The 20,411-nt window shown below is 40.8% G+C and overlaps 1 protein-coding gene across 6 annotated transcripts in view; it reads left to right on the top strand.

The window, feature by feature from the left end:
• Positions 1-18,840, top strand: part of TSC1 (TSC complex subunit 1) — a 29,210-nt gene extending 10,370 nt beyond the window's left edge. For 3 of the 6 annotated variants that reach the window (XM_076355751.1, XM_076355750.1, XM_076355753.1), the window contains exons 5-23: positions 314-466; positions 2,268-2,412; positions 3,466-3,620; positions 3,947-4,020; positions 5,472-5,650; positions 6,110-6,219; positions 6,458-6,581; positions 6,967-7,082; positions 7,400-7,472; positions 8,852-8,950; positions 9,050-9,620; positions 10,347-10,390; positions 11,021-11,187; positions 12,079-12,261; positions 12,658-12,768; positions 13,331-13,453; positions 14,502-14,689; positions 14,797-14,958; positions 15,746-18,840. In XM_076355751.1, coding sequence (XP_076211866.1) covers positions 314-466; positions 2,268-2,412; positions 3,466-3,620; positions 3,947-4,020; positions 5,472-5,650; positions 6,110-6,219; positions 6,458-6,581; positions 6,967-7,082; positions 7,400-7,472; positions 8,852-8,950; positions 9,050-9,620; positions 10,347-10,390; positions 11,021-11,187; positions 12,079-12,261; positions 12,658-12,768; positions 13,331-13,453; positions 14,502-14,689; positions 14,797-14,958; positions 15,746-16,232 — 3,264 coding nt within the window. In that variant the 3' untranslated portion in view covers positions 16,233-18,840. Of the gene's footprint in view, positions 1-313; positions 467-2,267; positions 2,413-3,465; positions 3,621-3,946; positions 4,021-5,471; positions 5,651-6,109; positions 6,220-6,457; positions 6,582-6,966; positions 7,083-7,399; positions 7,473-8,851; positions 8,951-9,049; positions 9,621-10,346; positions 10,391-11,020; positions 11,188-12,078; positions 12,262-12,657; positions 12,769-13,330; positions 13,454-14,501; positions 14,690-14,796; positions 14,959-15,745 lie in introns of those variants that run through there. The other 3 variants (XM_076355754.1, XM_076355755.1, XM_076355756.1) reach the window with 3 other exon arrangements.
• Positions 18,841-20,411: the final 1,571 nt, after the last annotated feature.

Raw genomic sequence — 20,411 nt, 5'->3', positions numbered from 1 at the left:
AAAAAGATTGACAGAATGCACTACAAATTGTTTTACTTCTGCTGACCAGAATTTTTTTATTATTTATTTATGATAAGTGTTTTGAAGTGCAGTGACTGCTTCTGGACTGAATAGTTTGCATTTTGCTACCAGCAGACTTAAATTTATTGCTGGGTTTTATTTGCTCTTGGATCCTGTATATTTGTAAAATACCTGTAGTTTCCATAATTGGCAGTGGCAAACTATTGAATATAGATTGGTGAAAAAGAATATATACCAGTTAAATATAAATACCTTTCCTTTTTCTACCGCTCTCTGCAAAATCCTCTACCAGCATCTACTGGACAAAATTAATGAATATATGGGCAAAGCTGCTACCCGTTTACCCACTCTGTCTCTGCTGGGACACGTGATAAGACGACAACCATCTTGGAAACATAAGCTTTCTCAAGCACCTCTCCTACTTTCATTACTTAAATGTCTCAAGGTAAGAACTGTTAGTTTTGTCCACAAAACACTTGTACACCTGATGTAAACATACATACTTGTAATGCAAGGCATTTGTTTTCTCTTTTGATGTCATTTAGTTAAGCTGTGAGAAGAGATAAAATGTTGATTAAAATACGGAGCCACAGTTGGAATTATATCAACTAAATGCTCTGTGCTGATCCTGTTATTACTGACAGTCTTGTTTCTAAAAGCCACTGTCACTGTATAACTTCGAGTTAGGAAAGTTTACTAAAACTTTTCTAAAAATAAGTTAGACAGAGGGCCATTGGTGAAGTTGATGGATATCTTGAATGTGACCTTAATGAGAAATACAATAACTTCCCATTAGTGCATTCTGAAATTTGTGCATGTACGGTAATATACTCTACTTGCAGTGTAGATGGGCCATGCAATAGACTATTCCATGGTGAAATTACCTTGGAATTAGCAGACTTTCCCTTCTTAGCTACAGACGTGCTGGATTACAAGGAGGTACCTGTTTCCCCATGCTTTGGTGGTTTTTTTTTCCCATCTGCAAATTTATCAGTTATCATACTGTACAGTACTGTAACAGTGAATAAAGAATGGAAAGTGTTTTGAGACCTAGAATGCATTGTCAGTAATATCATTTAACATGATAGTGAAGAATTCGTATTAGTCATTTAAGTCACATTAAAATGCATGATGTAGTCAAGTGCCAGTGCTCTTCAAAACAAAAACACAACAAATTTGTAATTGCCAAAGAAGCAGCTACAAGTGCTGTTACTGAGTGCTGAGTTACTGACGTGCCTGATGAGTTCTGTTGTCCTTTTCAGTGTGAGTCTTATCTGATTGTGAGAGGAGTGAAGTGTGTCAGAAAGGTGGTGAGAGCAGAAGAGAGATGTGGAAGTGCTAGGAATGTGTACAGAGGGATAGGGATGGACGTGAAATGTGCTGTGAAAGGTTATGTCTGACTGAGGGAGAATAGAGGCCGCAGATTACACAGAGGAAGAAAAATTCATAACACTGAATGTCCGATCAGCCTGCGTGGCTCTTGGGAGATACCAAGACCAGCTCAGTGGCATCTGGCCACAGGCTTACCTGTGCTGTTTACACCCCTATCCTGACAAAGCAGAGGAACTACCAAGAAAATGCGTGTTAAGCTGGGGAAGCAAGTAGGGGCCCCACTGGGAAAGAGTTTGAACAATTGCTGTGTCCTGTCCTAAAATCTGATTCTCTATTACTGTTTCATCTAGCTAAAGATTTTTACTGCCACATCCCTTTCTCTTGGTGTAAGCCATGGGGTCCTAGTTATTGTTTGAATTACTGCTTTATGAAATATTTAGCAGCCAGAGTCATCAACCAGGTTTAATAGAAAAGCTTTTGACCCTTGTGTTGGTAATTGGCCAACATCCTTGAATACCCTGACCCTGATCAGATTTGCAGTTTCTTAGGCTCTGAATGCTGTGTGTGCTTAGCTCTGGGAAGGAAGAAAGGTGGTACATAAGATGCTTTACATACCAGTGATTTTTTTTTTTCCTACTCAATTGTGGAACTGCGGTGATGTTCCCTTTTTAACTAAGTCAAGTCTTTACACAGAAAAGCAGCAGCAGAATAGGAGCAAGAATCCCAAATTTTTAGAGTTGTTCTGGATGAAAGAGACGATAATCCTGGTTCATTAAGTTATGGTAGGTTTCAGAAGGACTGTTTCAAAGTAGAGAACTTTTTCCATGATGATGATTCAGTGTTCACTTCATCCTTGGAAAAAATTAAGTTCAACTCTATTAACTGACTAATGCAGGTTTTCTCCCTTCTTGCAGACTGACACAGATGTAGTAGTACTCACCACAGGTGTCCTAGTGCTAATAACCATGTTGCCAATGATTCCTCAGTCTGGCAAACAGTACCTTCATGATTTCTTTGGTATCTTTGGGCGTCTCTCAGCCTGGTGCTTGCAGAATCCAGGTGAGATTTCAACTTTGTTGCATGCAGTTATGGTTTAGTAGTATCCTTGTGACCATTATGCAGTTGGTGAGCACATTCTTTTGTGAGACTGAATGGTCTGAGATTATTTAATGCGGAAAATGATGTATTAAGCCCACAAGCTATTCTGTTCTTTGATAGGTAGCATCAAGGAGTGCTTCTTAGCTCAAAATTTACAAATCTCTTAGATTCTTCCATGTGGTGCTGCTACTACATGAAGTTTCACTGGACCAAAATGCTACCCTGATGACAGTGAAAAGCAGAGATTGATCTTAATGGATAGAGAAGGGAAAATGCTAACATTTGAGGCAGATATTTGGGAATTTGAGATTCCCAGTATGGATGGGGAGGGGGAAGAAGCAACATGTAAGAGTTTCTTATAATGTGCAACTATCAATAGTCATGAAAGTGTTGGTAAAACTAGTCTTCTCAGTTATAGCATTGGTTCTGATGAATTGGTTTTGCTGAATTTTTTGTAAGGTGTCTGATATCCAACACTAGTGTTATCTATGTGTGTGTCTCATGGCTGTGTGAACAAATGCTGTGTTAAGCACGCAGAGATGCGATGTAGAGGGCCATTTTGCATTGCAAGTAGGATTGGAACTTACAAGATGGCTAGTGAGACTCAAGTCTATTGCGATTGCTTTTTGTGGATACAAGCTTTTAGTTTTTACCTTTGAAGTGAAGCAAACCTTAGTTTCTTTTTTAATCGTACAGTCGTCAGTCTTGAAAACTCTGGCTCACTATCTAGAGGGGTTTCAGGTTTTAACTTGAATAAAAAAATGCTGTGCTTTGAGAATGACAGGATACTGGTTGGAATTAATGGTCCATATCTTAATTTTTGGTTTCGCTGTGAGCTGATGAGTAAGCGTTGCCTGTTCTCTCAAAAGACTTCACAGTTTTGCTAGGGACTGTTCATATCTTGGAAGACTTGTTCCAGTTAACATTTCAAATTTAAAAGTACTTTGCTTGCACTCTTAGAGGTTTTGTTCTTTTCTCCAATGTAATGAAAAAGATTCTAACGACTTTTTCCAGGTCACGTGGCAGAGATTTATCTTGTCCATCTTCATGCCAGCGTCTATGCTCTCTTTCATCGTCTTTATGGAATGTATCCTTGCAATTTTGTCTCCTTTCTGCGTTCTTACTACAGCATGAAGGAAAACTTGGAGACCTTTGAAGAGGTAGTCAAGGTAAAATGCTGCTCGTCTCTATATTATCTGAGACAAGGAATTCATAGCTGTATAAAGGCAGGTATTTGCCAAGTCAATACACTACATTGATTTAACTGAGGGCTGCTCAACAAAACAGGATAAAAACAGGCTATTGGAGGACTGAAATATCAGTTGGGAGCAAGATGATCTCTTGAAGCTGTGATGATGTGTCTTAGCTTTATCTGTTAAATGTAACATTCTGAACTATCGGGATCAGTAGGTTGCTCATCAGCTTTGTTTAGTTTAGTGCAATCAAAAGATGCTGTACCGATAATACATACTTCTTCTTGCTCTTGCTCATCCAGCCAATGATGGAACATGTGCGAATTCATCCAGAATTAGTGACTGGATCTAAGGACCATGAACTGGACCCACGAAGGTATATATGTTCACTCTGCTATTAGGAGAGGCTATTAATGAGCAGCTTTTAGCTGGGTTATTTCCGAAGGCTTACAGCAAAACCTTTTCTGTCAGCAACAGTGTGTGCCAGTGGTGTTTTGCCACCCATATTCATAGGTATACCAGGTAAACATGAAGACTTTCTTCATCCAAGCTTACAGCTGGATGAATAAGCAAAAACTGTTGTGAAAGGCCATTAACAACAATGTTGGGGTTCTAAATTAATTTTGTGTCTGGGATAGAATCTGTCTTCTACTTAACAGTTGACTTTGTCTTGATTTTATGACTTAACGATCAAACATCCTCATAAAGTTCTAAAAGAATTTGCTTATAATGAATAAAGAGAAACTACCACTGACCTGCTTCATTGGCTTAAGGTTTGGGTCATTTTTTGTTTGTTTGTTGAAGTACTTGGTGGGATTTAAGTGTTTAAAATGGCTTCAGTGTGTCTTGTTTTGGTACCTAGATATTGGTTCAGTTAACAGATCAATTCTTTTAACAGGTATGTCTTAACGTTATCAGCTGTATTAGTTTTCTTTAGAAATAGGCTCATTTGCCTGCAGCAGCACCACTTGCTGCTTTTCTCTTGTCTCCACAGGCCCAGCCACTGAAGAGGAGCAATTGACTCTTGTTGCTGCACAGTAGTGCTCTTGCCCTGCTTTTCAGAGCCACTAGGAAAACACTACTAAATGGGAACCTATTGAATATCACAATGCTCAATTTTGCAGGCTTCTCCCAGACAGGGGGGAGGGTGGCACCACTAAGGAGTACAATTGGCACAAAACTACCAGTTCAAGCCTTCTGATTTGGTATCTTGCACATAATATCTTGCATTCAAAAGCAACTCAGCCTTTAATAGACAGCCTGCTGTGCTTTCTCTTCTTTACAGTGAACTTCCATCCCCTGAAATATTGGGCAGATCTAATCTGTCTGCTTAATTTAGGGAGAAAAAGTTTTCAGAGTGAAAGAGGTAGTAATAATAAGAAACATTCCCAAAACTTGGGAGGAAAAACACAGACCTGAAACTGGCATTGCAGATTGTGTTTGCTTAAATAATATAAGATTCCCTCACTGCTGGCATGTCTAAATTTTGACTACCAACATCTGAGTCTAGTTGAGCTGATTTCTACAGCTGCTGAAGCTCAGGATCAACCAAGTCTTCGTGTGCTGTTCCTCCTTTCCAGAGTGCTCCATGGCAGACCTTTATGGATCTCTGTGTCAAAGCTGTTTGTCTCCTCTCTGAGACCCCCTCTCACAAGTCATCTGGTTGCAATTTCTGTATGGTGCCTTGTTCCAGTTTTGGCTGGGAGCATGCAAAGCTGTCTGGAACAAATGAGCCATCCTACAAGCCAGTTCCTCGTATCTCCAGGAACTCTTGTTTGTAACAATAATTGACTAACTTACTCTTTTGGATCCAAAAACTGTCTGCAGGTGGAAAAGACTAGAAACTCATGATGTTGTGATAGAATGTGCCAAAATCTCCCTGGACCCTGCAGAAGCCTCATATGAAGATGGCTATTACTCTGTGTCTCGGAAACTCTGCACAAGCTTAAAACATCATCAAACTGACCCCAGTGCCAGCTATTACACTGACACACAGAGCAACTATGGTAAGACCTGCCTGACGGCTAATGAATACCCGTTTCCTGGAGGAAAACTGGCCATATAGCAAAAAGACGTCTTACTAATTTATCCCACTTAAAGTCCGATTCTTAGGCATTAGAAAATAAACTGTCATTTAAAAAAAAAAGAAATATGTAGATATACGCTCTGGTCATGCAGACATACAGAATGTTGGCGAAGTTGCCTTTCCACTGCCTCTTCCTCCCCTGTCCCGCCTGCCCCAAAACAACAAACCAACCAAAGAAAAAAAAAAGCTGTAGTATGTAATATATTCAGTAAATATTTTCTTGGGCTGGAAGAAAAGTCTCTTGTTTACTAGCTACGATTGTGTATGTTGAATGGATTTGAAATGTTTTGGTTAAAAGCCTTTAAATACTAGCCAGAAGAATCATTGATTTGTATTTGATGTGTAGGATACTTTTAATTTTTTTTTTTTAAACTTTCAGGGACTTCTACCCCATATTCCACTCCTCGGCTAACACTATCACAAATGTCAGGGCAGCTACCTCAGATTCTGAGCCCACAGTCAATACGGCTGTCAACTGAGCCACAGCAGGTAAAGCAGAAGATAAAGCACAGCATGGTTTTAATTCTTTGCACTTCATTCGTAGTTTCTCGTGACAATCTAAACAGTTCATGTTTCTGAGAAGTACTGTGAATTCTTCAGAACTTAGTGTACGTTTCAGATTTAATACCTATCTGATTTCCTCTGTCAGAACCTGGATACAGATGCTTCACACGTTCCTTTTCTGAGCTTCACTGATTTGTGTTTATTGTGTATTGCTTTTACGTAGGTTACCATCTGGAGTCCTTCTGCAGTTTGTGGTATGACCACTCCACCAACCTCCCCTGGAATTGTTCCATCAGAGTCATCCCAGTCTGCATCACAACCTTACAGCAAAGCTTTTGGCACATCTGGTACATGCTGCATTTTGGAATTAGGCCTTCAGGGTTTATTATAATAGAAATTCTGGCTGTAAATTTTGCTGTCAGCTTCTTAAATGGGAATGCCACATCATGCCATTTGATAGGCTTAAGTCATCACTTCTGTGAACCGAGTACCTGGTCATCCAGAGCAGTACTAATGTAAACACTGAGATAGGAAGCAAGTTACGATGAATTAAGTGTCAGTCTGAAACAGGCCTTTTGGAAACTGTACACTTTTATCTTGGTAAATAGTTGAAGGAGATTAGGTAGTAAGCGGTTGAGATAGTGTTTAAATGTGTAATTCTTCACGTACAATATTCAGCTGAAATGAGGAAGTGGGAGCCTTGCTGAGAAAACTTTTGTTCCTCCTTTTCAGCAGGGGGGAAAGGAACACCTTTGGGAACGCCAGCCACATCTCCTCCTCCACCCTGCACTTCAGATGACTTTGTGCATGTTTCACTCCCTTCAGCTGCTGCCATGCCTCCTAAAAAGGTATAGCAAAACTCTTCTGCCAAACAAATCTGATTTTTTTTTTTTCATTGACTGATTTTTTCCATAACTGAGAAGGAAAATCAGAGTAACTGACTTATAAAAAACGTTGTGTTTTATTGCAAAAACTCCTTTTCTTCTAAGTTTAGACAACTATCGCCACTTCCAGTTGCACAGTTTTAAGACGTCTTGTGTTGGTTTGCTACTTAAGCCATCTGTTTGCAGGAATTTCCTTTCTATGAAACTGTCCAAGAGGTTTGTTTCCAACAGATGTCTGATGCAAAGAATCTATTTTGGTTTTTCGTTTGTTTTTTTTTCAGGAGGACAAACCAGATCCTGGGAGGCCTTTACTGTACCGACAGCAAAATGTCATAAACAGCGATAAATCATTGGGTAAACTCCATTTTCCTCTCCCCATTACAATAACCTATTGTAAACAAATCCTGTTTTTATTGACACATGTTCCAATTGCCAAACACTTTTCCACAGGTTTTTTCTCTTTCTTTTTTTTTTTCCTGAGTTCTTCGTAGTTCCAGGATCCTGCCTTAATCTGTGATTCAACTTAAAACCTTCTTGTGATGCTTTTGATTTCATTTTAACTATTCACCTTCAGAAATAGCTTGCAGAATTTTTTAACTGGCCCTCATGCATACTTATGAATGTTGAAATATACAGATCTACACTGAAGGCTGAAAAAGGATATTTTTTTTAAAAAGCTGATTCTTTGAGGGTGAACTTTTTTATTAGAAGCAGCAAGTTGTATATGAAGTCTTACTTGAACAAGTTTTGTGTCACATGTCTGGATGAAACTGTAAGGCTGCACATAAGGATAGATATGATGATCCCTTTTAAAGGCTCTTGGAAAAACTTTGTTTTCTATCTACAATTATATTGCTGTACTTGAACCTTTTTTTTAAAGTCCTGTGGAATAATTGAAATCAACAGTGGATGGTTGAGGAACTCAGCTTCTAATAGGTAAATCTAGATTGCATTTTCCATTCTCTGTCATCTACATCTGTGACAGCTGTAGAAAGGGATTTTGGCACTGTATTTGGGACTTCTGTACTGTCAATCTTTACCATCCTCAAAGCGGAGACGATAGTGAAATTTAAAGCTGGTTTTACTTGCTGAAGTTTTATACAAACACCAGAATCTGAACTTTCTGGATTACAAGTTAAGAACAGGCTAGGTTTTTCACTGGGTTCCTAATCTGTGACTGAACCGTGAACATGAGGTTTCTGCCTGCATGCTTTAGTGTGTATCTCCCTGGCAGCTGTCTCAGAGTTTTGATCAGTAGTCGCATATTGTCAAGTTTGTATTACATCAGCTGGCTAAACTTCTTTTTTTTCAGGTAAGGAGCGTGTCCTTGTGTAGCCAGATCAGAAGCTAAAGGGGAGTTTAATGCTAATGTGGAAGCAGAGTAGTCACTCTACACTTAAGCCTCTTTTATTTATTTATTTAATGGGTTAAATTGCAAACAGCACATCCTTATTCACAGAGGCGGTCGCCTACGCTTGTTGTGCAATAGCAAATGTTAAGTTTACAAAATTACATTTTGGGATCGGGACAGACCGGTGACTGATCTCTGAACTGGTTTCCACATGGAATGGAACAAGAGTCAGACAGCTTCTGCCTCTGAGGAAGCCTCTGAAGGAGGGACAGGCTAATTCTAAGGCCCTTTCAGCAGTGAAAGACTTCTGTTTTGTGCTGTGATAAGGCTGGAGAAAACAGCATCTGTACAACTAACTTCTTTTTTCTTTTCTTTTCTTCAGACACGCCCGGTAGTAAAAGTTCAGTAACCTTAAGTGATCTTCCAGAGTTTTTAGGTGGTTTGTCTTTTGAAGATAGTGCTGAAAAGGACAGAGAGGAAGGTAATTTCTGTCATCCTTACATACATCTTAGCTAAGGAAATGTTTGTAATGTCGAAATACAAGATGTGTAATTATGCTCCCCCCTCCCATCCTTCTCAGATGCAATATCTAAAGAGATCTCCGAGATCACAACCGATGCTGAACACATGGTGCCTAGAGGAGGATTTGACTCCCCATTTTACCGCACAAATGAAAGCCTGTCAGGGTCTCAAAAGAAGACCCATTCGGTAGTCTCTAGTGTTCAGGGACCCAGTCAGACCTCTGAGCCTTTAACATCTTCTCTGGACAAGCCTGGGCCTGAGAGTGCGCGGGAAACACCCAAACAAACGTTTACTCCCATAGACAAGCCCTGTGGAGGCTCTGGTGAAAGCCCTGCTGGTAACAGGGAAGGAATCTCTGGGGAGACGAGTATTCTCACTCCCAGCCCTTGCAAAGTACCAGCACAAAGAAGAGTGGTGTTTGGGAGTGGGCAGCCTCCCCTATATGAGCACCTTTTTGAGGTTGCATTACCAAAGACTGCCTACCTCTTTGTTGGCAAGAAGACTGAGGAGCTGCTAAAGAAAGCCAAGGGAACCCAGGATGATGAGTGCATGTCCTCTACTTCTCCTGTGGAAGTACTGGACAGACTGATACAGCAAGGAGCGGACGCACACACTAAGGAGCTGAACAAGTAGGTGACTGAAGATCTTACTTTGCAAACTTTTTTGGTTTTCCTTTTTGTGCTGGCTTTATTTTAATAGCTGTGCCTGAAAAGCAAGTGCGTTCTGTGAAACATTACTGTTAACTGAGCTAGGGGTTCTGGGTGGAGGATTTTTATATTTGCAGTGGTAACTAGTTTGCTTTGGTGTAAAAAAAGGGGCTGTGACTCTTATAGGACTCTTAACTGCCTTCAGTGACAGAGCTTGGGATGAAGAAGCAGGGCTGTTGGCTGTGCTACAAGTGTGGTTTTGGTACCACTGTTAGTGAGACTTGGTTACTTTATCAGGTTTAAGTCCCACGCTAGATAGTCAAAAGCAAATGTAGAAACCAAGGGGAGATTGACACTTTCTTCTTTCTAGTATACGTGAAGCTAAGAACTGGAGAACCAGATTTAAGGTTTAGGTGTGTCTGCTGTGTTCCTTCTTTTCATCTTATTACCCTGTATTCCGCTTTGTCCTTATGCTGTTTTCTACGCTTGAGAGAATTTTTCTCTAACTTCCAAGAAATTGTGCCCTCCATCATCTGCCCTTGCAACCTACTGCTTGCACGGTTCCTCCTTATTCTCTTCATACCGACTGACCATAATTGTACTTTTACTAGGCTGTAAGCTCTTGTGAGGTGGGCATTCCATTTTAAAGTGACTTGCAGTGTTTGCATACTTAAACTTGCTATTTAATGCTGAATTTTCATTTTTCAGATTGTCTCTGCCAAGCAAATCTGCTGACTGGACTCACTTTGGAGGTGAGGAAGTTTCTCATGTGTTTTGGCAATCTGTTCCTCTGTTATTAGACTTGCTGAAACAATGACCTGCATACTTTTTCTGCTGCATTAGTTAAAAAAAAAAAAAAAAAAGATGATGCCCTCCATTAAGTCATGGTTTATCTGCTTAGCAGATAGACATCTGTGTTCCAGTGAGATGAGCTGGTGTTTTTCCTCTTTGAAAAGTGAAAACTGCCTTCCCCACCATTCTAGACATCTCTACTTTTGACCATTTAATCTGCTAGCCTTCAGAGTGATGCTGATCATCTAACAGATCGTTCCACCTTTGAAATACTACTTGAATCTAAAACTGATGATTGTTTTTCTTTCTGCTTCACATGTGTGTCATAGTTTTGTCCTCTTAGGCTTCTGTGGTGATGGTGAGCTTGGCTTTTTTTCTTAATAGAAGGAGCAATCCATTTGAAGCACATACATGTTGCTCTGGGAAAAACGTTTACAATTTTAAGTTGTGTTGGAGATCAAATAGAACAGCAGATTTTTAAGTTGTAATTTCAAATAAATGTAATTTGCTTATTTTAGAAAATATTTCCCATATGTGGAATAGGACAGTACGGTTCAGTAACCTCTTGTGTCTTCTAACTCCAAATCCAGGCTCTCCCCCTTCGGATGAGATTCATACCCTGCGTAACCAATTGCTTTTGCTGCACAACCAGTTATTGTACGAACGCTTCAAAAGACAGCAACATGCCCTTCGGAACCGTCGACTCTTGCGAAAAGTGATTAAAGCAACGGCACTGGAGGAACATAATGCTGCCATGGTGAGCAGGGGTACAACGCTAGCAGTCATTTAAACACACTGGTGCTAGAACAAGTATTAATTTGGCCAGTATCTTTCAGTACCACTCGGTTAAAAGAGAAGCCTCGTTTCTCACCTTATTAAAGTCAGTGTTTGTGGAATGACTTGTGGACGAGTTACATGCACCATGATTATTAAAACCAGTAGTTTCTATTTGACTGTAGGCAATTGAATCAGTGGATGCCTGTGTGCTTGACCCCTGCCAGCACTTACCTTTGGATGATATTAAAGGCTTCACAGTTAGTGGAGTGGTTACTTAATGCCTGGCTAGACACCTTATTGCATTATTTGAAGAAGTATTGTCCTTCCACTCCTCAATTGAGGAGCAATAGCCAAAACTTTGAAAACTTGAATGTTCTTTTCCAGAGGTATTTACTATGATAAAATTTGAAGTTATAAGTGCATTGAAGGATGCCTCATTACAGATTTAGGCATGTTTCCTTCTGTACCTTCATATTATAGCTACTTCCATCTACAGTTTCACCATTTGATAATTCAGCAGAAAAGCCAAAAACAGCTTTCCAAATAGGTTTTGGCAAACGAACTGTAGCTTCAGCTGTGAAGCCCAAGTCCCTGTCGAAAGCGTGAGGTGCAGTGGAAGAACCTGTGCCTTTGTATGTGACTTGGAGTTTTCAGCCTGTCCACTCTAGCACCACTTAATCTTTTTCAGCCAAAAAAAACCCCAAAAGCCTTAAGAACATGCTCTATATAAAATGTTCTTACGTATGGAAAAGTGTTACGCCTGCACGCTGTTAATTGATGCTAGTACTTTACTTAGCTAGCAACTTAGGACAGATATTCTAACTGATAAAGCAGGTGTCTTGTCTGATGCTTTGTATGGGGTTCTTAACAGAAAGATCAGCTGAAACTACAGGAAAAAGAAATCCAGGCCTTGAAACTGAGTCTGCAGAAAGAACAGGCAAGGTACCACCAGTTTCAGGAGGAACATGAAAATATAGTGGCTCAGCTTCACAGCCAGATCAGACAGCTGCAACACGACCGGGAGGAATTCTATAACCAGAGCCAGGAATTGCAGGTATGAAGCATGACACTGAACAAAATTTATGTTATCTCCTTACTGGTTTTAAAAATAACCTTCCTAATAACGTGGCATGAAATATCTGACAGAAAGTTACATATCTCTATTAGAGATATTGTCCTAATTCAGAATAAGACAGCATGTAATTGGAAATGCCTAACTTAGTCATCGTCCTTGTATAGTTCTGTTTTGTCCTGTCTTCGGTTTGGAAATAGGAAAATGCAGTTTCTTAGCTGGTTGTTTTGGGACTTTCACAAGTACTCAGTGTAACTTGATTTACAGTGCTGGCTTACGGCCCTCCAGCCGTATGCCATTGCTAGTCCTTGTTAAAGTCTCAGAACCCTGAGTGAGGTTTGGTGTTGTGTTTTGGTTTTTTTTTTTTAATTTGAACAGACCAAGCTGGAAGACTGCCGGAATATGATTGCAGATCTGAGGTTAGAATTAAAGAAGGCTAACAACAAGGTGTGTCACACTGAATTGCTTCTTAGCCAAGTTTCTCAAAAGGTAAGAAAAGCCACTGTTCCCAGGGTCCTTTTGTGTCTTTCTGTTTGTATTTTTTTTTTCTGGTAATTTTTATCAGGTACTTTTTCTTTCTTGTTCTGAAAGAAGCCTGTGCTTAGTTCCACAGAATCTAGTACTAATTGCACAAAAACAACACAGGGAAATGTATTTTGGTGAAGAAACTTGAAACTCCATTCAAAAGCTTCTGAAACTTCTAATTTTGGCTGCTTTTTCCACAATAGGCATTTGCAGATTGAGCAATATGAATGCTAAATCTTGGCATCTTAGAGATCTTGTTTTTATCAGAAGTTGAATGGACTTCTCGTGTAAGTGGAAACATGGTTATGTTGAGGGAAGCAATGCCTATATGGTGAAGTTCTGTATGGACTGTCACCAGCTTTATGCAAACTAATTTATTTAACACTTACTGCCTGTGATGCATTGGATTCTTGTCTTTGTCTCCCTTCTTTATAAAAGTACCCTGTGAACACAGTGCCAATCAGCTGTGACTCTCCTGCTGAACTGTTCATTCCAGTGTTTGATTCTGTTCAATCTCTCTTTAAAGCTTTCCAACAGTGAATCAGTGCAACAGCAGATGGAGTTCTTGAACAGGCAACTTCTGGTTCTTGGAGAGGTCAATGAGTTGTACCTGGAGCAGCTGCAGCACAAGCACACAGACACTACAAAGGTATGATTGCAGAGTTGCGGAGGGGGCCTTTTGGGGAAGATTTCACTTGAGGTCATCATCAAGCTGTTCTCAGCCTTTTGTTCAGAATGAAGGAAATGCTTCATAACTTAACAGATACTTTGTTTTGAAATTGATTTTCAGGGATTGGATTTCGTATTTAATCTTCTGGTCAGATATTTTTGTGCACTGTAGGTTGATGGAATCTCTTCAGTGCCCTGTGCCTGAAAGCTAAGAAGGGGATGTTAGGGTACACCTGAAGTCAGTTTTAGCCACTTGATGTAAATTCTTAGCGATTTTTTTTTTTTTTTTTTTTTTAATTGCCAAAGGCCAAGGCTTTACTGTGCTCTTCATGTAACTGTGGCAGCAGACTGTTGCTGGTAAAGTAACATTGGGCTCTTATGTTTGTGAAAGTGTATAACGTAGGGTAGTATTGCTAGAATTTGTAGAAAGATCTTAACCAGGATTTTACAGGTTTTTGTGAGGTGCTTTTTTAAAACAAGCAGTCTTACTCTTCTCGCTCAGTCATTTTCCTATTAAGAGTTAGTATTAACTTTACTAAAACGTCTGTGGTTCATATGGTTTTACTTCCTGACTTCAAAGAAACCTTTTTTTAATTAGAAGCAAGTAAATTGCACAACAATATAACTGTTTCTGCGTGAGAGAAAGTGATTAAAGAAGGTGAATAATAAGCCAAAAAAAAAAAAAAGTATTTTACTGGTATTTAATGAAGGTCATGTTGCAAAAACGGTTTTAAAATTGACTTTGTCGATCCTAATCTGGTGCAGAACTGGTAAGTTTGCTTTGCTGAAAAGGGCTTTTCATAAGGAACGTTAACGTGCTAATAAATTCCAGTGATGTATAGTTATTTTCACAGTAACTTAATAGTGTACATCCTCAGAGTATCCAGTTTTCTATATCTGTTTTTAGAAATGCTTCTTTTATTCCATCCTGCTTAAAAATGTGCCTATTTATAGCATCAGAAACATGTTTAAATGCTAATAAAAATAACACACAAATCATACTTTAACATTGTGTTCTTTCCTTCGAGGAGGTTGAAATGTTGCACGCTGCTTTTCGGAAAGAACTGGAGAAAGCAAAATTGTGTGTTCAACAGCAAAGCCAAAGGCTTGACGCTTCCCAGAAACGGATAGCTGAACTGGAATCTCAGCTTGCTAAAAAGGACCACCTCTTCCTGGAGCAAAAGAAATACCTGGAAGATGTCAAAATCCAGGCAAGGTAGGAGCTCCCAATGTAAAATTTTAACCGTGCATTGTCAGACGTACTATCATAGTTGTGGCAGAATCCGGAGATGCTGAACGTTTTTGGTTTCTTTTTCTGTTCAGAGGTCAGCTGCAAGCAGTAGAAAGTAGGTACAAGGCCCAGAAAAGAATCACACAGGCATTTGAGCTGGAGATCTTGGATCTGTTTGGCCGGCTGGAGAAGAGCAGCCTACTGAAAAAACTTGAAGATGAAAAAACAGAAGCAGCTGAAGCAGCAGAAGAAAGGTGAGGGTGGTGATGTAAAATATGCTGGACTCATGACCAGCTCCTTGGAAGTTGATAATCCCTGTGGAACTCCTAGCACTTGGAGGCATCATCTCAAAATATTTCTGTTACTCCCCTTTTTACAGACCGAATCTGTTTCAGGACTCTGCCCAGGTTACTGAGAGTCATTGACAAAACTGCAAGTGCTCATGAAGTACTTTTCAGAAAGTTGAACCGTTACTCAAAGTTTGAGAGAAACCTCTGGTTTGTCTCATAGACCGGTCTCTTTAATCTATGAATTGTTATGCTGTTGTTAAGGAGTTGTTTTACATATGCCTACCTGAAGCGTCTGGGTAGTGCTGTACTTTCCTTCAGATCATGCCTTTTTTTTTTTTCCTACACCAAATTCTGCTACAGCATCAGGATAATTTCTTGCACTGCCAGCAGATTTGCGGCGATCCCCTGTGCTTGGGTTAGGTGAAAGAAAGATCTACAATCCAAGGAAGATGTACAGATCTCTTCCTTTAACTGAGTAGGATCCAGTTCCATTCTGCTTTGGGGTTATTGTCAGCTTTGGACTTAAAACATTGGATGTTGCAAAGCTGAGTGTGTGACACTTACTTTTTCTGGTTACCCTCTGTCACTTCTGCTTTGCTACAAAACTGTGAAAGGAAAACTGTTGAAGTAGGTGTGCAGTAGCAGAAATGGAAAGTAATCAAAGTAACCTGCCTCCCCCAGCATTTCCCTTTCCATTGTAAACAGTTGCTACCATTTCCTTGACACTGTATCCTCCCTCTTTCCAAAACAGGCTGGATTGTGGTAATGAAGACACTGTGGCGGGATACAGCGAAGAAACAATTGGTAGAAATGGAGAGACCAAACCTCCCAGCTCCCGAGGTAGTAGTAGCAGTAAGGGCGGCAGCAGCAGTGAGCTCTCCACCCCAGAAAAACCCCAGAACCAGAGATTCAGCAGTCGCTGGGAGACATCCATGTTGCTGGAGCCCTCGACTACTGTCCCACTGACTGTAGGTTCACTCCCCAGCTCCAAGAGCTTCCTTGGAATGAAGGCACGAGAATTATTTCGCAACAAGAGTGAGAGCCAGTGCGATGAGGAGGGTGTAACCATCAACAGGCTTTCTGATGCTCTAAAGACTGAACTATGTAAAGATCCAAGCATGGAGACAAAGGCCCCTCCAAGCCCCGATAACCTTAGCCTCTCGCCTAAGATCCAGGAAAGCAGTGTTGGACAGCTTCATATCATGGACTACAATGAAACTCATCATGACCACAGTTAAAAAGGAAGATAGTCAATCAGTGTTATTTTCATATTCTTGGCATAGAACAGGAGGCGTGAATGCAAGTTTAACTAAAAGCTTTTATGTTTCTTTGGTCTGAGCAGCTAGCTCATGCAGCGGAATAGGATTGATGTCCAGGAACAGAAGGAGGCTGCTGAACGAATGCAAAGTGGATTTTTGGGTCTGGAATTGAAATGCCCAGCCTAACTCTTGCTTCTTTCTCAAATTCAGTCCTTGGCAGCGTGTACTAATTTGAAGGGACAACTGTTAGCATTTGCAAGTATTTTTTCCCCTTTCTCCCTGTCCCCAGTGAGTGGCTGCGTTTATGAACTTGAGTGCAATATGAGGCCAAACTAACATTTGTGAGTCTACTATGAATGCTTTGTATTTCCTTGCAAGCTTCCACGCAGTTAATTGTGCTGCCTGTCCGGGTGACTTGGGTTGCTTTCATCCTGGAAAGAAGCAGCACTAGAGTTTCTAGTGCATTCATCTAAAGGTCTCTATTTTGCCTGTCCACTTGTCCCCCATCCCTCAGAGCCCAGTCTTCATTAAGTTGGACTCTGATTGAATACCTAAATGTTTAAAGAACAGTGTACCTCTGCAAAACCATTCATTCGCCCTAATTCATGATCATTGTTTATATTGTCCTTAACATTTCCTGGAAAGTTACGTTTGAACAGACACTTAATAAGGAACTGGAGCTTGTAATGCAGAAGAGACCGTATATGCTGAAGACTTGTTAAAACACTAGCTTCTGATTTTTTTTTTTTTTTTTTTTTGGTATTTTAAGTGTTTGCCTGACAGACTGGTACTGACCTCAGACTGGTTCATACGGGAAAGCAATTGGGGTGGGAGAAGAGGGAAAAGGAAGCTTTACTCAAGTAGGGAGAGCATGCAGAACATGTATGTAGAATTGCAAGCTTATGAAGAAGAGCATTTGTTTCTCTAATCAGGGAAATACTTGTGCTGCCTGACCCTCCTTCATAGCTCTGGTCTTTGTTCCCCAACTGAGCAAGACCACTGCGTTCTGAGTCCAGGAAGTTGGCTTCATTCTTCCTGGGAATACATTTTCAGGCTTGACGTACAGAATAGGGTTTCCTTTGAGTGCTGTTCTGCTCAGACTGCAGCACGTTTTTCAGCTCAGCAGTGTCAGTTTGGCTCTAGATATCTCCCCTTCACCTTCATCCTGTTTCCTTAGAAGACAAGGCTGAAGAGGAAGCCTGCTCAAACTGAGAATCGGAATTCTGTCCTGAAGCCTTTCTGCGTTAATCATGTTTTAAGTCAATGATGAGCCTTCTGTGAAGGAGGATTGTGGGATCAGGGCTTGTCAGTGGTCAGACTCAATCTCCTTCGTGACAGAATAGGGCCCGCTGTTAGGAAGTGTGCTTGTTTTAAATGTTAGCTATGTCTGGGTCCAGGCGTACTTGGGCATATCAGGCTTCACAGCTACCCTGCATCACACGTGGCCTCTTTTCTTAAACATTCTGTGGGTGGCAGCTGCTGTTTAAGAGTCGTCTCACATATAAATCAAGTCCAAGTACACTTGCAGTTGTAGTTCAAATCCCGTCTTAACCTGAATAGGAACAGGACTCTCTCAAAGCGGCTGGCAATATGCTAACTTGCGCCTGCCAGTGCTTTTCCTCCCATTTCCGCTTCTTCCATTACACCTAGGGTCTAAATACATTTCTGCCTGTCCAAATTATTCTCAGTGTCCTTTCGGTTGGTCAGTCCTAACTCTGAAAGTAAAGGTGAACGTCGGTGGTTTTGTCAAAGCTTGAATCTGCATGGAATAGAAAATAGAGAGTTGGTTGTAAGTGACAGACTGGTTTTGTCGACATGTCTATAGGCTTTCTAAGACTTAGTGGTAGCAAACGTGGTAGCGTATGTTTCAGTAAGGTGTGGAGGTTTCCTGCCCCTTGCCCCACCGGATCCCAGCCCCAGGAGCGAACGGTTTGCACATTGCCCTTGAAGGGCTGGCTCGGCCGTTGGGTGCCGTCGCGTTGGAGGAGTTCGTTAGCCCATCCTTCTGCTTTGCCGAGCCCCGAAGAGTATCTTGCGTATATGATGACTTCCCTTGTCCTGAGGAGAGGCGGTTTTTGTTGTCGGTTACAAAAATGCCCTGGTGGTAACGCAAGCTCATTGATAAGGCGGCTTTTTTCTTCTTTTAAAAAGGATTTTAGCACCGGGATAGTAATGGAAACCACTTTAGGTTTGTTTATGGACCACAAAGATTATGGAGGAACAAATTTTGCAATTTCTTTTGTAAGTCTAAAAATCATGGATCTGCTGTATGTAGTTAACTTGCAGTTTGTTTGAAGGGGTCCCATCAGTGAAGTGGAAACAGATTTTTTTTAACTGACTGCTTTTAGTTAAATCTAAAATTGCTGTCTTTGTCAAGTTAATCTGTTCCCTGCCTCGCTCTTTGTAAGCATGTTAAACAATCCACATTAAATGCCATAAATATGAAATACGAGGAAATGGTACAATCGTAAGCTAAAGAGAACTTAAACCAAAAGGAGGTTTTGCTGTCCTTATTAGAATGTTCTAAAATGTCAAGGCAGTTGCTTGTGTTTAACTGTGAACAAATAAAATGTATTGTTTTGCACTACTCTGTCTTAAATTCCCTGCAAGCCCACCTCTTTGGGACCGAGCTGTGCCGAGACAAGACATGCAGAAACAAGTCCAGTATCGAAGCATCTTCCAAGATCTGCATACGAGGGAGCAGATAAGTGGTTCTGCCCCGTTTTTGCAGGGGGTTCGTTGTGAGAAGCTCACTTTTCTGCGTGGAGCCAAAGCCTTTTTTTCTTCTGTGAAAAACAAACTCAACGACGATACGTGGGTGTAAGCCATAACTTAACTGCAAACAATGCGGTACCGCAAATCTGCACATCAGCTTTCTGAACGGCATTGTTCGTGTAGCCTAGAGACTACACGGCGGTCAGACAAATTAATAGCTGAAAATGTCGAAGACTTGTTTGCAGAGCTGGGGACGCTGTCAGAAGCTGGCTGGCTCGCTCTGTCCTGTCCACGTGCTTTTCTCTTCTGTCCCCTGCTCAAGAGTCACCGTGCGCGCAGGAGGACAGTTTCTCAAACCAAGGGGAACTTTGAGGCCATTTTACTGTAAGCTCCACCTAGTAGGTTAAGGTTCTTTTCTTCTGTTTTTGTCTTTTTTCCAGACCGGCACTTTCTTACTAGTTTTTGTTGGGGTGTTTTTTCCTGAAATAAATGAATATTTGAAAGGTGGCTCAAAGCAATTTAGAAATTCATACGTGAACCTCAGCATTCCAGTTAAGGACTGAGTATAGTTCTTAAATTTGAACAGCGTGTGCAAGAGGATGGCGCGAGTGCCATACAGTCTGTTTGTGAACACGCTTTGGCCGAGTAATGGTGTTTATGGAGAATTTTATGTAAAAGTTACCATAAACATCATCTTGGGGTCAGGTGATACAGAAAGTTGTCTTTGGGCCTTCTGCATTGGCATGAGTTCTACAGCTACAGCATGGCGTAAGTGAAACGAGAACAAAGCAGAAAGTGAATTTGACTTGCCCTTACCTTATTTTAAATCCATTTTGCATATCCCTTAACACGCTGAGCATTGAAAAGCTGCACTTGCTTATATAATAAACAATAATTAGACATATATTACCTACCGAAGTACATCCGTTAGGGTACAAAAGGAGAAAAATGAAGTACCTTCCTTACTAATGCCCAGTGGTATGTTTGGTAGTTCATAACCCAGCTGTAAGTAATAAACACGCAGTAGACACGAGGGAAGGAAATACTTCAAATTCAGGAAATGAAGTTATCTTTGCTGATTTGATCTTGATTTATTGGAACTCCTTAGCTGCTGGGGGCAATGGTGGATTTTAAAAGTAAGTGGTTACAAGACAGTTTAGAAAATCAGCAAGAGTTGAGTTACTTTTTTCATCTGTTCACAGAAGCAAGAGCTTTGCAAGTAAAGCTGGCCGGGCGTGCACGTAGGCTTTACTTTTCAGGCAAGACTTTTTTTCCAAATAATTTTGACTGACGGTCTTCATGATTCCAGCGTCTGTGAGCTTTACTCGGCTAAACCTTTTTTCCTGAGGTCCTCTTCAATCCACGCGCGCCCTCTCGTTCTGGGCTCACCGGCTGATCTTTAGTGTCAGCCAAGCTCTTCATGGCTTCCTCAAAGCGGTCTGG

The sequence above is a fragment of the Aptenodytes patagonicus genome, chromosome 18 (genome assembly GCF_965638725.1).
Source record: "Aptenodytes patagonicus chromosome 18, bAptPat1.pri.cur, whole genome shotgun sequence".
Classification (NCBI taxonomy): Eukaryota; Metazoa; Chordata; class Aves; order Sphenisciformes; family Spheniscidae; genus Aptenodytes; species Aptenodytes patagonicus.
Note: the sequence above shows the minus strand (reverse complement) of the source record. Positions and strands in the feature narration are given on the sequence as shown.